Genomic DNA, 17,841 nt, shown 5'->3' on the forward strand with positions numbered 1-17,841 from the left:
ACAATCAAGTTGACGTCAAATTCGTCTGTTCCAAACACGGAGGACAAATTTGTTATGTTTTACATAATTTATTACAAAATATACAGTAAAATACATTACAAAAAACATATAAAACCACTTCAAGTTTCTGTTATAGCCGTATCTTCGCTTGGCGATCGAGATCGGACAGGAACTGGGACGGAGATTTCAGAGTATGGCTCATCAACTTCTGGCGGAGCAAATGCCTTGAATTGCTTTAAATAAGAATAAGACAAAATCGTCAAATTTTGTAATTTAAGTTTGCATTTTTTGTGTCGCGTCATAGCTAATACGCAAGTGATTGATGTGTTATCTTTTGTTATTGTTGCCATGTTGCCGTGCTAATCCGTGCCGTGATCTTTGCGTGCATCAGTCGCGTTGTCGTGCTGATCCGTGCCGTGATCTTTGCGTGCATCAGTCGCGTTGTCGTGCTGATCCGTGCCGTAATCATTGCGTGCATCAGTCACGTTGTCATGCTAATACGTGCCGTGATCTTAGCGTGTATCAATCGCGTTGTCGTGCTAATCCGTGCCGTGATCTTATGCGTGTATCAATCGCGTTATCGTGCTAATCCGTGCCATGATTTGAAGAGGAAGACATTTTACGAGTTTACTTTCAAATGAGGGGTGGGGGGGATATCAATCCCTTCGAGAAATCCTGGGTTCGGCCGTAATGTGCTGTTTCATGTAATTTCTGTGTCGGGATATTTCCGCTTTATTGACGTGACCGTACCATATTCGTGTCGCAGTGTCGTCATACCGTCACTATATACGATACATTCGAAAACAGAATGGAGGAATGGTGAAAATGTGTTCCGTCGCATGGTGGTGTTCGTCAGTCCCTTATAAATCACGTGTCACAGACATATCAATGGCTTGCCTGAATTGAACTATTTCACGTGACACATACCATTAGTCTGAGCTATTTCACGTGATACATACCATTGGTCTGAGCTATTTCACGTGATACATACCATTGGTTTGAGCTATTTCACGTGATACATACCATTGGTTTGAGCTATTTCACATGATACATACCATTGGTTTGAGCTATTTCACATGATACATACCATTAGTTTGAGCTATTTCACATGATACATACCATTGGTCTGAGCTATTTTACGTGACACATACCATTGGTCTGAGCACTGGTTATGGGATAATCCGACTCCGAAATAAAGTCTAATGTCTTGTTAGTGTTGAATAAAGCACGTATTCCTACGTTGACTGGATGTATTCGCCTTGGTTTCGCTCCTCCAGGCGAGTTCTGTCCCTACGCGCTTTGTGACGCCGCCGCCTGGTTAATGAGTAACACGACCCCCAGCGGCGCGTTTATTTCCTTCCTCATTATAAAATTAAGTTATTTTATAATGGGGAAGAGAAAAACGCGCCGCTGGGGGTCGAGGTGGTCGAGTTACTCATTTACCAGGGGGCGGCATTTAACTATTTCACGTGTTACATACCATTGGTTCAACCATCTCTTTGTGCGGTAATGATTCACGTAAGCCAGTCCTAAAAATATAAATGTGAATGGTGAAAATAATTCGTGCCTATCATTTTAACAGGTATTATGAACATTCCCGGCCTCCTAAAAAATTTTCAGTGAATAAAGATCCCCTACAAAAGTTTCACTTGCTGTTTGCACTTATATAACTGCTGTATGGCTGGATTTTCAGCCCTATAAGTGTCGTCTTTTTAACGTTTATCTTTTGCGGCTTTGTTTATGTTTGATTAATTTTGATGATCGCTCAATTTACGCTGAAGTACTGCCATAGGTGGCAGACGATGTAAGAATAACTTCCCCACCCCCAATAATTTGGCGGGTCAGGCCATATCCCGGTTATCAAATATAAAGCACCCTGTCGTGGCGATCAATGATAATTGTAATGGAAATTTAATTATTATTATAAATATAATTATAATTATCATTATCATTATCATTATCATTATCATTATCATTATCATTATCATTATCATTATCATTATCATTATCATTATCATTATCATTATCATTATCATTATCATTATCATTATCATTATCATTATCATTATCATTATCATTATCATTATCATTATCATTATCATTATCATTATCATTATCATTATCATTATCATTATCATTATCATTATCATTATCATTATCATTATCATTATCATTATCATTATCATTATCATTATCATTATCATTATCATTATCATTATCATTATCATTATCATTATCATTATCATTATCATTATCATTATCATTATCATTATCATTATCATTATCATTATCATTATCATTATCATTATCATTATCATTATCATTATCATTATCATTATCATTATCATTATCATTATCATTATCATTATCATTATCATTATCATTATCATTATCATTATCATTATCATTATCATTATCATTATCATTATCATTATCATTATCATTATCATTATCATTATCATTATCATTATCATTATCATTATCATTATCATTATCATTATCATTATCATTATCATTATCATTATCATTATCATTATCATTATCATTATCATTATCATTATCATTATCATTATCATTATCATTATCATTATCATTATCATTATCATTATCATTATCATTATCATTATCATTATCATTATCATTATCATTATCATTATCATTATCATTATCATTATCATTATCATTATCATTATCATTATCATTATCATTATCATTATCATTATCATTATCATTATCATTATCATTATCATTATCATTATTATTATTATTATTATTATTATTATTATAGGTACATTATTTCTACAGCAGCGAACGTAGTTAGTACAGTTAGTGCAAAGGTCTGCGTCCTCAATTGACAGTAAAACTTTTTTTCGTTGTTTTACGGAAAACGGCTGAATTGTATCAGACAGAACGCATTTCCACGTGCTGCTATTAAATTCTGGCCAAATTCCATTGTTTTCTGCCGTCGGCTTCCGCGTTGCCGTCATCGTTGCTTAAGGTCCCTAATGACTGCTCCCTTACCCCTGATTCCTTCTGTGAAACCAAACGATGGCGCCAGTAATCAGACAGAGACCGAGAGTGCCGAGTATGACGCATAGGGCGATCATACCGGACCCAGCCAGAGAAGAAGATGTGGCGCGGACGCGGCTTGAATATACTACGGGATTAATAATGATTGATTAAATCTTTTTATAAAATACAAATACCCTTGATAAGAGAAGTGTCCCTCCCCTCCCCAGAATTTAAAACAAAGAGGGGCGTAGCTGTATCAACCCCTCTAGCTTGTAAATGTCCGTGTATCGTAAGTAAATATACAGCCTGTTCCAAGTCACTATAAAAGTGCTATTTGTTTTCAATCCTTTTCCATCCGCTCGATGTGAGGCATTCAAACCACAATATTGCATATATCTGAATCATCAAAGTTCATTTAATAAATCTGGATAGTTATCTTAATTCCGCATGATTTTGAATGTACTTGAGATTGCCAAAATTTAACACTAAATTTACCACGAAAAAGCCCCTATAATTCCTCATTGCCTCTGACCTTTTTTGCTGACAGGTCTGGCTTCTCGTTTCAGCACGTAGTAGCTGGGTTTCGTGCAGCCGACACTTGTGCACGCTTCCAGGCTGATTACGTAACTCATGTCACGCAAAATATCACTTAATACCACGGAAGTGCTGTTTGCATCAACTTCGAGTGTGGTGACGTCACGGGTTGAGACAGATGAATATACGTCACTTTCGTTTTGCTCTCGCCAGTACCTGAATAGGTATTTGCGGAGTCGCCCTTTTAGGGATTCTTGGTCGGGTTTCTGAGACAAAGTAATATCAGCACCATTATCATCATCATCATCATCACCATCATCATAATCGTCGTCGTCGTCGTCGTTATTATCATTATCTTTCGTTTAGCCTCGTTTCCTGGCTTCTATTGGCTGAGCGGCTTGTTGGTTAATGACGTCACATTTAAGTCCTTCATTACTATAACGTCGTGAAACACCCGTAAAATATATGCCCAACTCCAAAACGTCAAAAATGCAAACCAAAGATCACCAGACCCGGACACTCGTGGATTACTCCAAGGCATAAACGGCCTGCAAAAGGGCAATGTAATAGAATTGACTCTATTGTCAAAATATTAAACCTTGATTTTTGACCAATTCGTAAGCAAATGCTTCAACTCAGAAACATTTCTTACCAAAAAAGGACCAAAATTCCGAACTACAAATAGAGACAAGCAAACACAGATCAAGTCACAAATAGATACCTTAATTGCGCTCCGTCAGGTCCCATTTTACAGCCACCAGCCACAATAATCAATGCTAAAACCTCCATTAGAAGCGAGTCACCATCTTTAGGCTATATTGCATGCCTGCACTGCATCATGGGAGTCTTCGAAACACCTTGACAGACAGGCGGGCAAATCTTCCCCATAATCATAACAGTTTTTTTATAGGTCCTTTTGCCCGAAAGCCAATCAAAACATTTCCAGGTCAAGGAACCCAGAATAAGCCTGAAAACAATTGGGGTGGAAAAGATGTTCCACATTGGAGAGTATGAGGCTATTCACTAGAAAATTCCTTTCTCACTCAGTGAAGACCAAACAAGGAATTATCCCATTGAATCAACCTCAGCGTGCAAACATCCATAAGCACAGCATTAATTATGCCCAAAAAGACTTCATGATGTCCTAAGGCACTCTCCAGATGTGAAAAAGCTGTAATTTTTAAGCAAATTACAAGCAAAACTGTTGTAAGCAACAGGCTGATGTAGCAATGCCGTCGCTAGATTGGAAAGACACCGCAGTGCATTGTTGGAAACTTCAAGGCATACCGTCTTGGGTCAGCGGTAGCTCAACTTAACTGGTAGTGTTGGACTTGAAATAGTCTGTTTTTCTTACAATTTTGCTCAAAAGTACCCAAGAGTGAAAGGGTTAATTTGCCGCTCGCCGTGAAGCCTGGAAAAACACCCGAAATCGGCAGATCGGCTACCCTGCCGAGCAAGCCCAAAGAGTTGGGAAGAGTTAAGGGGAAGAAGCAGAAAAGAAGAAAGAAGACGAGTCCTGCGCGCTAGGAATGACGGAGACGAGGCGCCCCCTGTCCAATAAGCGTCCCCCGAAAGTTCCGAAAAAATTTCGAAAAAAAAGCGCCCCGGGCGCTTATTCGAATCATTACGGCAAGTCCTAGTGTTTTGACAGGCGTCCAGACAGCTTATCGTAGAGAAAGATTGAGAACAGAGGGCTGCCACAAGAGGCCTGGGGACGAGGCTTATCATCGTCACCATCGTCGTCACCATTACCAATATCACCATTATTGACAACATTCCTCCGCCCATCGTCATCATTGTTATAATCATCATAATCATCATCATAATCATCATCATAATCATCATCATAATCACCATCATAATCATCATCATAATCACCATCATAATCATTATCATAATCATCATCATAATCATCATCATAATCATCATCATAATCACCATCATAATCATCATCATAATCATCATCATAATCATCATCATAATCACCATCATAATCATCATCATAATCATCATCATAATCATCATCATAATCATCATCATAATCATCATCATAATCATCATCATAATCATCATCATCATCATCATCATCATCATAATCATAATCACCATCATAATCATCATCATCATCATCATCATCATAATCACCATCATAATCATCATCATCATCATCATCATCATCATCATCATCATCATCATCATCATCATAAACAGCACAAGCACTCACGACTCCGACCACAAACTCCATCATCATCCTGGTCACTCTAAACATAATCATGCAAGTCATTTTATTCTGTGTTCATAAAGGAATGTTAAAAAATGATAACTTTGTGTTTGATAGAAACCTATATCACTGTGTCTAGATTTGTACGAATCAAGTTGGATACTTATTAACTACGATGGTAACTTCCTCCCGGGGAAAATGGCGAAGCTACGTTTAAACGCCATTCTTTTCGTATGACGGTCTAAATGCATACAAATAAATCAAGACGATTTATTTATCAGAATCAATATGCCGTTGAAAGGCACATAACATGGGTATCCTAGGTACGAGAGGCTTCAAACTTCAAAGCGCCGATCGCCGCTAATTGATGCTTTGAGCCTCAGGTACCAAGGGTATAAAAAGAAAGGCATTTCAACTTAACCTTGCTTATAATATTTTTAACTTGCACACATTATTTTTTAATATCAACTATCTTTCCTGCCATTGCAGGTGCGAACGCAGCATCAGCTTACCTGCCATTGCAGAGTAAAGTTTCTTGTCAGTGTGTCAATAGGCTCCTCTTCATATTCCAAGAACTTTACACTGCCTCGAGGAACTAGGAAGAAACAAAATACAGTCAACTGTCGCTGACACCCTCGACACCGTTTATCAAGTGTCTGTAATAGCGATAGTCCGAAAATAGCGGGATATCAGTCATCACTTCTTGTATGCTGCGGTCGCGTCAGAGCCGTTCGTATTTCTGTCCGTAATAAACGAGGTTGTAATAAGGCAGAATTCTTAAATATGGGAAAATCATTATTCTTTGTATGTCCATCACATCATGGCCGTTCGTATTTCTGTCCGTAATAACGTAATAACGTTTTCAGTCATTCCCTTGTATTTCGGTCTTGTTAGGGTATTTCTGTCCGGGCGAGATGACAAGACAGATTCCGTAACAATAGGAGATATTTTTCTGTCGGTAAAGGGTGAGTTGACTGCATAAATTAGACGGACGGACAAGCGCTTCATGAAAGAAACATAACGGCAGGCAGAAAGAAAAGCCTACCTCCTTCCTTGGTTCTCACTGTAATGATTGCTGCAGGGTCGTGGTCCGAGAACTGATCGCTTACAAGGGAACACCGTACTTGGAAGGTGATCTCAGTGTTCTCCGGAAGTGACGTAATTTCGTAAAGCCACGTGGAGCGCTGCTTCAAGGTCTCACTAGGATTATACTGCAAAACATCACGACAATGGGGAAGACGGTCACGTGCACGGCAACGGCGGAAATAGTTTTATGAATTGGACTATCCTATAGCCCGTGCACTATTGGTCTCTTGATAAGCTGCCACAGCCAGAATCTGCTATTCATGCAACTCTTACTCTCAACAAGCGGCCATTAAAATCTATCATTTAATCGGAAATACCCTTGATAGGAACAATGGGAAATAGGGACGTGTTGACGAATTTTTTTCGTTTCAAACAATTACACAAGCTATCAATTCATCCAAGATTTGGTTGCGACTCGTGTAGTTCACACATATTCAACTGGTTTATTTGTGAACCTTCTAAAAGCACTTTTTCTCTTTTTGGGAAGATACCTGAATGAATAAATTACCTGGACGATCCCACCGCACCCTGGAGAACAACGGATTTGGAAATGTATCAGGGACCTAGAGCTGTCCATCAGAACATCCGGGGTATGCCATGACAGTGTTACGAGATTCCGTTGAACGTCGATGGCTTGTAAGTTACCTGGCAAACCACATTTAGCTGAAACATTTCAGATACGGCGTTATTAGTACGCAAAAAAGGAATAACAAGCTTTGGTTTTATCCCAGTTTGTTTCTCCTAAATCAAAAAAAGCCTTAACAATACTCACTTTTATATGGAAGGTTCCATCCGCTAAGCGAACTGTAAGTTGATCCAAATACATTTGTAGCCTTTACAACAGCTGAAAGAATGCCACACCCCACTACAGGGTAGCGACAACGTTGTTTCCAGTCTGGGCACTTCCGTAACTCTTGACTTATGTCACAAACAACTTTATTTGTGACACGGTCTTTTTGAGTACATACATGCGCAGCTTGATAAGCGCTAAGAGTTCCTATTCTGTAACAGCGATTCGGAGAAAGCAGCAACTCGTATTTTTCTGAGATTTCAGGTTTTATAGCTGTTTTACAATTGGAAGTCGTTGGATTGATGTTGAGCTTGAATGCTAAAGCACCAATGACAGAAGGTGGAAAGCCATATAGGTACTCCAGAAAAGGTTTCTCAGGCCGTCCAGGTGGGTCTAAAAAGTAATAATAAAATAAACATATTGACGCCAAATAAACTTGAGAATTGACGCCAAAACAAAAGCAACCTCGTTTCCAGGGCCTTTCTTGTCATTTGGGTCGGCTGGAAATCCTGAGGGTTGAAGGAGTCACGTGACCAACCGGTCTCAGGGCCATTTCCCGCCGACCCAGATCACAGGAAAGAGAGAGGGCCATGGGAACAATGTTGCAATGTTGCAAGTTTCAAAATTCGGCAATCAAATAACACCATCTGGAAAACGATCCATTTCGCGCAATAAACTCAATACGATTTACACATTTCTCTCACTTACCGTTTAAGAATATTTAGAAACGAGGTTTTAATAGATTGGTGTTTGGATAGGTGATCCGGCGTCAATCGCATTTGTTTCACGAAGAAACACTAAATGCACTCATTGTACTCATTGTCCGTGATCCTTTTACATCGTCTTGCCACGATTCATGGTTTATTATTTTTAGGTAGACGTGATTCCTCAGCCTTTACCGTTTGTAAAATAAGCGAATAAAATAAATGGATAAATGAAAAAATAGACTGGGTTTGTAGTAGATGGCAATAAACGGATCCTACATTGCAATTAGATAAAATAGAATGCCTGTTTAATAATTTTTCTTGGCTGGACCTTATCCATATACCAAGGAGAGATAAAAATGAGATGAGCAAAAACATAATATTAAGCCTAAACATCCGCTAAGTAAATTGAGCAGGTAAACAATGTTTTGGACTACATGATATTACACTAAATCCCCCTTTCGTTTATTTTGATTGTCTAAACGATTTCTTCTTTACTTGCCAAATACTCTCCAAACCAAATAAAAGCTTTGTTTTGATACAATTAACGATATCTTAAATATTAACTTCAATTTACTTTCTTCATGATGAAGTACATGACATTAATGAAGAAGTACAGATTTCCTTTTATTAGAAACCTGGACAAAAGCATTGAAAACACTAGGATAGGTGAATTTGGGACTAAAACCACAAATGCGAGTGATATTGTTTTTCGTGTAAAATGTCGTACAGGATAAGCGTTTGGCCTGATGCCCTAAATCATCCTTTTTTTAAAGCATTATACTTAACAATTCCAAAAGAAACAAATGGCAAATACGTCATCCATCTATCAAGATAGTGTGCTATAGCATTTTTTCCTGGCAGTGGTAAGATCATAGGATGCACGAACCAAGCACCTGAAGAGGGAAAATAAAAACTACCTTACTGTCAACCATGAGTACCTTAATCAACGGCACCGAGAAGAGCTACGTCTTCCTGCCTATCGACATGGTCAGCAAATCGCTCTTTTTTGCCGTGTTTGTCGTGTATTTTCTGGTCGGAACGGCCGGCAACGCAGTTTTACTCTTCGCCGTGCGTCAAGTTCAGGTGAACCAAAGGGGGAAACCTAAGCGAGCAATGGACCGAAATCTTACCACAACCTTCCTCTACAGCCTAACTCTCAATAACGTTCTCACAGCCGTAAGCGCACCCGTTATTAACGGCCTCCAGACGTATGTGGACATGTTCACAAGCGACTGGTCCTGCAGAGCTCTCCGCTTCACCACCTACACAATATCGTTAATCAAAATGATTAATATTGTTGTCATTTCTGTGGAAAAGTACTTTTCCATTCTTTACCCAATGAAACTAAGCTCCTCTTCCTTGGTGAAGAAACTTCTGGCGACGACATGGGTCGGTGGGGTTATCCTTGGGGTGCCCTTGACTTCAGTTGTTAAACGAGTCCGCGAGCGAAGACCTTGGTCCCTGGACTTACACTGTGACTTGCCAGTATGATAAAGACGCAAAGGCCGTTATTTTCGGTGCCGCAACTGTTGCATACTTAGTCCCTTGCATTCTATTGCTGGTATTCGCAATCAAGATAGCAAGATTCCTCAATGAGAGACGGATTTCTGTATTTGCAGACAGGGCATACATGTGGCGATTTAAAGATGCCCGGGTGTTTGTCAACATTATCCTAACGGTCCCGCTGCCGTACGGCCTATTTGCGGTCTTTGCGGTTTTGCGGGTAATACTAAAGTTTAAACATGATTTCTATCACTCATGGATTGTTCGCAATGTCAACGCTGTATTTGCTGTATTTTCAAACTGTGTATTCATTCCAGTTTTTAGCTTTGCAAACAACAGTCAGTTTCGTGTTGTACTTATGCGACTCATGTATAAGAGAAGAGACATTCAGAATGTCGGACAGGATGGTACAGAAACAAGACAAGGAGGCAAACGGGTGGGATGCCAGAATGTTGAAAGATCGCGGAGAAGAGGCACACAGCCTCTACCAGAGCGCATTCAAGCATTTAGAGCGATTTGCCTATCAGCCAGTCACAGGCAACACATAACAGATCCACAGCAAGACAATCAGAACGAATTTGACACAGCCCTCTAACAGTGAATCATTGACGAGTGAGAAAGACCGCGAAAGTGCGCCTGCTCCAGAAGCAAGGACCTCTATGCGTTCATCTAAGACTCTTTTGATAAACAAGGGTGTCATTCCCGTTACCCGACGATATACGTCATAATATACGTCTTAAAACTCTATTCTCTAGCGCGCGCGTAAAAATAACGAAACCTGAAAACAAAATTTCAAATTTCAGGCGCGTTCTTGTTTAACTTCAAAAAAGATGAAAAATCGTACAATTCTTAGCTATCCCAAATTCAATGGAAACTTCCGACTCTGCCGCCATCTTGTTTTGAAGATAAACATTGGATAATTTATGCTTATTTATTAAACAAAGCAGAAGCAGTCACGTGACCGGCGTATCCCAGGGTCATTTCCTGCCGACCTCCGCCGACCCAGATGACAGGAAAGGGAGAGGGCCTTGGGAACGAGGTTGAAACAATAGGCCATGAGATTTTTTGTATGATCATTTTGTATTGAATTTGCCACCCAGAAAGGTCACGTGATATCTTAGCGCAAGTCCCTATTGACATGGAAACCTACCTCAAGTACCATGCATCGCGCGCTTTGTTTGATTAAAAACGAAGATATAATTTTAGCCACATCCTGAATACCATATTTACGGTCTGTACGGAGATTTCTTGTCTTCCCATTAAATCCATTTTTTTAAAATAACCTGCTTTTTTCCAGCAAAACGTACCTCCGATTACGGCTGTGAAATTTATCACTGCTAGGGAATATTCTGCTGCTAGACCGCTGACCGCACTGCAGACGTACACACCAGCATCATCGGGTGAAGCGTCGTCAATCACCAAGGCAACCGAAGCATTGCCACTAACAAGCTTCTGTTCTCTCCGTGACCAGACGAGAGTCACACCATTCTCGGTCACGCTATCTTCGGTAGACGTGCTTGTCACGTTACATCTGGCCGTCAGGGAGGTATGTCTCGTGACGTATTCACGTGACCGCACTGACAGCTGAAGTGTGGGGACTGGGAACGAAAGTGTAGAATTTCAGGGTCTGTATCGAATTAACCGACTTGCGACAAATGACCCTAAAAAAATCAGCTACCGATAGTACGTGGAAAAAGTTAGTGAACCGATGGATACTTCATCACATCTGCATGTGTCTGATATTATATCTAAGGATTTAAAAGCAAATAAAAAATAGTAACAGAGTTTAAGTTTCACACACTAGAAAGCTGACAAGCGCATTAAAATAAAAGCAAAAGATACATGTAAAAAGTACACGTTACCCGATTACCCTCTTTCAACACGTCCCCTTCTAAAGCGAAAGCGGTAAAACGAGCTCCCTCTCTATATAAGCCCCTTTCCTTTTCCCCTAAAAAGCATATAAATTATAAAGTAATAAAATGTTTTCAAGATTACAAGGGATTTTGCTTTGTTTATTTCTAAATAAATGCCATTGTTAGTGACTAAGTTAAAGACAAACGTAATATGAACTACCTTATAGCATATTAGATTTTCGTTTTGGCTAAAAATTCCCTCTGTCGGGGAAAAAAACTAAAACGGGGAAAAAGATTTTGAGATGCCCCCTTCTATTAAAGAATGGCCGATCAATCACTCATTTGACTTTGTTTATAGTTGACAAGAAAAAGATTTAATTGCAAAGAAACTTCAAAATAACAATCTAAGAATGGAGTCTGATACGACATATGGCGATATTTGGTTGATGATATCTTGGTTACTCGCTTGAATTAGCCGATGGAAATGGATTCCTTGAGTGACTCGGCATTGAACAGGAACATAAAAAAGCAGTGTTGCCTTTGTTTTCCTCTCCACCACCCCCCCCCCCCCCCCCCCCTCTTCGAGATAAGAAGAGGAAGAAGAAGAAGAAAGAAGCTCTTATGGTATTTCAGGGATCTCAACAAAAGATGGCGAAAATAGAAGAAACTAGGTGACATTCCACTGTTCTATCCTACAGCCCGTGATCCACCATACATCAAGTGACACCTAAACATGAAGAGAACCGATCGGGTTACAACTTACAACTTGGTTATGTGATTTTATGTGTTTACTAAAGGTTTACGTTGAGAAATGAAACAGAAAAATATAAAACGACACGTGCTGTATCAAAAAGCCTGAAATATACTTCTATTGTATAATGTACACGTATCTTGGGGGAAATTTGCCGTTTTGTAGTAACCGGAAATAGAGTTGAAAGTGGATGTGACGATGGACCGTAGCTCGAAGGTACAGAAACAAATAACCTCGAGGAAGTTATCTATTATGATTTAAATAGCAAACCGTTATTTAGAATCCATTCTCAATTTCTGATACTTGGACATTGACTTGGAACAAGCAGCATTTCGCGTGGTTTAACACCTAACCAGTCAGTCCTTCCATTCAGTTACGCACGTACGAAGTTTGGTCTAGATCAAAACCAAATTTATAAGCAATTACATATATACGTGATTCAAAGGTTACTTTCCTCTTTGAGGATCCTTTTAGGCTAGCTATTTACATGAAAGGCGTTGCGCCACATACGAAATACCGCACACGAGGAATTGAAGGCTGCTTTTTCGTACGATTTTTGAGTTTTTTTTAGCTTCTGACTACCATCTACATAAGAACAAGAAAAATCCTCCAAATACAGTTCTTACCTGCTGAGGATCTTTGTGTGCTAAGGAACGCGACGAGGGCAAAAACGAAGAAAGCTTTTGCTCGTACTAACGACATGGCCATGGAGGACCATGATACGGTACTGTCGGTTAATCTTTAACTTTTGTGAGCCTCTTCATATACCGGAACTAGTTGATCCACTGCACAATTCTGGGAAAATCGGAAATAGTCATCGGATATTTGGCTGTTTGGGATTTTTGCATAGTGACGAAGCAAAACGACGGGCTGGGAAAAGGATAATACTAAGGGCAGCATAGCAGGGAAGATAATTGGATTCATCAACTGTACATCTTGTTATTTGTAAGAACGTCTAATTTTCGGTTGAAGCTCATTTTCGGAGCCTTGAAAGGCTGAAAACGAAAACGTTATTACTGATATTCTTAGATTCTGTAGATTATTTGGAGTTTTGTTTTTTCAAACTGCTATGATGAATTTTGAATTAATGCAAAAATACACACCAACTATTGCGTAGTAGTTTCAAAAAAATATTACAACCGATTTCACAGCTATAATGTACTAGGACGCACGATGCCATAGCATAGCACATGGCCTATCCTAACTAAGGATTTTTTTTTTTTTTGCTGAAATTGACGATCAACCTTTGGATACAGTGAGAAGGAGGGGGGCACATGGTGGTCAAGGAGTTACAAAAATTTGGGATATGTTACCCTGAATAATTTATAAAGCGCTAAAACTGTACAACTATCCAAAAATTATCTCCTTTCCCCCCCAGTCCCGCGTCCGTTTTTGCGCTCGCCCCCAGGAACCACGCGGCTTATAATACAAGATGGCGCCCGATCACCGAACGGAGAGGGTCTTCCGCTAATAACATCGAGTACCGGCTGCAAGCAGGCTATAATTTATGCAGATGCGTTAGATTATGGATAGCGAAAAATTTAAAATTTTGCACCGAAAACGTGAGTGGACAGCAAATCACTAGTTTATCAATCGCAAAGTGCCCCTAGCATCAATCTCTTAATTTCTGGGTTTATACCAATATATTAGTAGTTTAGGACTTGAAAACAAACCATACCAATTTCTATTGTCATACGACGGGTTTTCGTGGGGTTTTGGTTTTGCCGGCATTTAAAGCCGCATTGTCACCAGTTTATCCGGAGGTCACACGGAAACCTCAACCGTCAAAAGACAAAAGAATCTATTAGAATCCGAGATATCAAACAGGCCATCTTTTACACACGGCGACTGGTACAAATGACAGAACACGATGTAGCCCCAAGGACAACCAATATATTTAGACTTTCAATCAACGATATCTGACTCCATACAATAACAGACTTCAATCAACCCACTGGTTACATTCCCAGGATAGCAATCCGAACGCGAAGCGCTTTACAATCCGTCTTTCTCAATCACTCCTCCCCGTTAATCCCTTACCACTCGTACTATATAATCATCTATCACGTGACAACAACTGGTGTCAAATTGCGCTTGTCACACTCTTCCCTGCTTTAAAGCCTGTTTAGCTACAATAATAAAACTACCGAAAAAAAACTACTGAAAATTAACTTGACCCTGCTTCTCGAACTACACTTTCAAGAGGTGATGGTGGAGTGATCAGTCCCAACATGAAGACCTCCTTTTTAGGTTCCCCTACTAGTACAAGTATTTAAAATGTGGTTACACAGGTGTACTAGGACACCTTAAAACTTATTTACAAATAAGCGATCGTGAAAAACATGGTTTAGCAGGTCCGGGCTATTTTTTTACTTATTTAAAAGATATATTAAATTGTCAATTGAAAAACGCGCTCTAGAGCTCATATGAATCAGTGTCCATAATCAACTACAAAAAATATAAAGTTCAATATGCAACTTGATAAAACTGTAGCATCGCCATCGCATAGTGCGGTAGTGTCGGTGTGTTGTGATTCCACATCATCATTTGGTTTTGGGGCGTACACCACACCTGGGCGTACTGGTGCGGCGAGTAGTATTGTGTGAGTGGAGACACAGCTTGCACTAGTACTTGGTTGCCATACTGGTCGTACGCAAGTCGCACCGGAGGCAGCCGCACACGCGTGGGGCGACCAGTGTCCTCGTCCGGCGCAACAGGACGCTCCTCTAGGCCTGGCTCGTTGTCCGCTTGCCTGTCTGCACGAGGCTCGTTGCCCACTATTTGCTCGTCTGGAACGTCTATAGCTTCCATTACCTCAGCATGTTTACCATTACTCTCAGCGCCGGAGCTCTCTACGCATGCGTCAGAGGTCTGCTTCCCTCCACCCTCCTCGGGACATTGTGACTGTATCCACTCCAGGTCACTCTCAGTCTCGCTTCCGGAGCTATCTGCATTACTGACATTGACTGGCTGTTGTCGCTGTCGTGGTGCTCGTCTCCTCCGCCTTACTGGGCCGGCTGGTGGTCGGTGGGCAGCCGGTTGAAGAAACTCACACGGGAAAAGTAGGTTTCTATGCAGCACGCGTGTGTTTCCCTCGCCATCCTCACGTCGTAATTCATAAACAGGACCCTCACCTCTGCGCTGGGCGACAACATGCACCGCTTCCTCCCAGTGCGACCTAAGCTTTCCTGGTCCTCCGCGTGGCGTCAGATTCCTAACCAGTACGCGATCACCTGCTTGCAGTTCGGTGTAGTTCAGTCTGCGGTTGTAGCTTTCTGCACCCCTGGCATTGCTTTGCTGTGATTTTGCAATAGCCAACCGGTACGCCTCTTGCATGGATGCTTGCCACTGTTTAACATACTCTCGATGATTTGTTTGTGCGTCTCCTCGATTATCTGTGCCCAGTATCAGATCAACAGGCAGCCTGGGAGAGTGACCATACAGCAAGTAGAACGGCGAGAAGCCTGTACTGTCGTTAGGGGTACAGTTGTACGCGTGTACGACCTTATTCACGTGGTCCTCCCAGTTGCGCTTCTTGTCCTCCACAACGTTCGCAGCATCCCTAGCAGAGTTTGGTTAAATCGTTCGGTCTTTCCGTTACCCTGGGGATGATATGGAGTCGTTCTCGTGTGACGGATCCCGCTTCAACTTTCAAGCTACTTGAATAAATGGTTTTCGAACTCTTTTCCCTGATCGTGTAGGATACGGGCGGGGAATCCGAAATGGGGAATCAGTTCGTTGAATATCTTGTCAGCAGCCGTCTTTGAAGACTTGTTTTTGGTTGGATAGGCCTGCGCGAATCTTGTAAAATGGTCGACCACTACTAGTATGTATTCGTATCCCCCAGAGCTGCGCTCCAAATGAACAAAGTCAATAGAAATCAGTTCAAAAGGTGTAGTGGACATAACACTTTGCATCGGCGCGCGAGTAGGAACATGTGGTCTGCGTTGTTGTAAACAGTGAAAGACCTTAGTAACAAAGTGTTGTACGTCTTGCTGCATGTTCGGCCAATAGAAGCGTTCTCGTGCTAGTTGTACTACTCTATCGACACCCAAGTGTCCCATTTCTTGGTGCAACTCGCGGTATACAAGTGCTCGATGACTGGCCGATAGAACGAGTTGTAGACGGTCTGCACTCCGTCGTCGTAAGAGTCCGTCCTTTCCGATCTCCAGTTTAGTCCATTCCCGCAGTAATGATCTCGTTGCCCGTGTCCTCTACGGGAGGGACGCTGTCCGGTTCCTTTGAAGTCTAGTACCCGACCGACGCTCTGGTCCATTGCTGTGCTCTTCGTAAGTTGCAAATGTTCACACGTTTTCCTTCCAAATCCTGCATCGACGGCATATCTGCTGTTAGAATATCCGAACTGTCGCTAATCGCTGTCACCCACGCTGTTTCTGGCGAATTAAGCGCAGTAACGCCGGCGAAGGTCTCGCAGATCTCATCCTGACACGTCGACTGAGCGTAATACTCGTCAAGTTTGGCTTGTTCCATTGGCATGCGACTTAGCGTATCCGCCACGGTGTTTAGACGACCAGGATGTTATTTGATGTCAAAGTTAAAATCCGCGAGCTCAGCAACCCAACGGTGCCCTGTTGCATTCAGTTTCGCCGTAGACTGTACATTTGTAAGCGGGTTATTGTCCGTATAAACCGTGAAGTGCGGCGCATAAAACAGATAGTCCCTGAAATGTTCACATACTGCCCACTTGAGAGCAAGGAATTCTAACTTTCCCGAGTGCATGTGGTAATTGCGTTCCGCGGGCGATAACGTACGAGAAGCGAACGCAATTCGCTTGAGTTGCCCGTCCTGATCTTGGTAAAGCGCAGCGCCTAAACCATCTTTTGATGCATCCGTAAACAAAACGAACTCTTCATCCCATATCGGGTAGCTTAGAACCGGCGAGGATACCACAGAATCAACGAGGTTGTTTAAAACCTGCTGATGTTCGTCGTTCCACTTGATTTTACTCGATGAGGTTACGTCTGACTTACTTGTCTCAGGGCTCGATTGCAGGAGTTCGAAGAGACAGTTCGCTGTTTTCGAGAAATTTGGGATGTATTTCCGATGGTAGCCAAGAAGTCCTAATAACTTGCGTACATCTCCTACTGTCGACGGCTTGCTCTCCTTGAGTGCTACTACGGCCTGAATATTGCCGGGATCTGGGCGATGACTGTCCGACGACACAATACGTCCTAAACAAGCAACCTCGTGTTGGAACAAGCGACATTTGCGTGGTTTGAGTTTTACTCCGTGTTCCCGTAATCGGCGCAAAACTAAGCGAATGTGTTCCAAATGTTCCTCAAATGTTTTGCTGAACACGATAACATCGTCTAGATATGGGACACAGATTTCGTCTCGAAGCCCAGTCAGGCAATTCTCCATAA

At 41.2% G+C, this 17,841-nt stretch overlaps 1 protein-coding gene across 2 annotated transcripts; it reads right to left on the minus strand.

The window, feature by feature from the left end:
* Nucleotides 1-52: 52 nt before the first annotated feature.
* LOC5511030 lies at nucleotides 53-13,183 on the minus strand. Of its 2 annotated transcripts, XM_032380303.2 has the most exons (10): nucleotides 13,084-13,183; nucleotides 11,161-11,451; nucleotides 7,626-8,036; nucleotides 7,362-7,516; nucleotides 6,813-6,978; nucleotides 6,280-6,362; nucleotides 3,545-3,812; nucleotides 3,022-3,157; nucleotides 1,481-1,529; nucleotides 53-233 (listed from the first exon to the last, which is right to left on the minus strand). In XM_032380303.2, the coding sequence occupies exons 1-10, from the start codon at nucleotides 13,163-13,165 to the stop codon at nucleotides 120-122; spliced, it is 1,755 nt and encodes a 584-aa protein (XP_032236194.2). In that variant the 5' UTR covers nucleotides 13,166-13,183; the 3' UTR covers nucleotides 53-119. The 2 variants fall into 2 exon arrangements, 1 of the variants encoding a protein (XP_032236194.2); XR_007307620.1 differs by lacking the exons at nucleotides 53-233; nucleotides 1,481-1,529; nucleotides 3,022-3,157 and adding an exon at nucleotides 3,245-3,395 and having other exon boundaries at nucleotides 3,454-3,812.
* Nucleotides 13,184-17,841: the final 4,658 nt, after the last annotated feature.

Source organism: Nematostella vectensis, chromosome 4, assembly GCF_932526225.1.
Source record: "Nematostella vectensis chromosome 4, jaNemVect1.1, whole genome shotgun sequence".
NCBI lineage: Eukaryota > Metazoa > Cnidaria > Anthozoa > Actiniaria > Edwardsiidae > Nematostella > Nematostella vectensis.

Coding starts and splice junctions, on each gene's coding strand:
- LOC5511030 (XM_032380303.2), bottom strand. CDS start 13,165: ATGGCCATGTCGTTAGTACGAGCAAAAGCTTTCTTCGTTTTTGCCCTC. Junction 8,037..11,160: donor TTTCACAGCCGTAATCGGAG/GTACGTTTTGCT, acceptor ATTACTTTTTAG/ACCCACCTGGACGGCCTGAG. Junction 6,363..6,812: donor AGTGAGAACCAAGGAAGGAG/GTAGGCTTTTCT, acceptor GTTTCTTCCTAG/TTCCTCGAGGCAGTGTAAAG.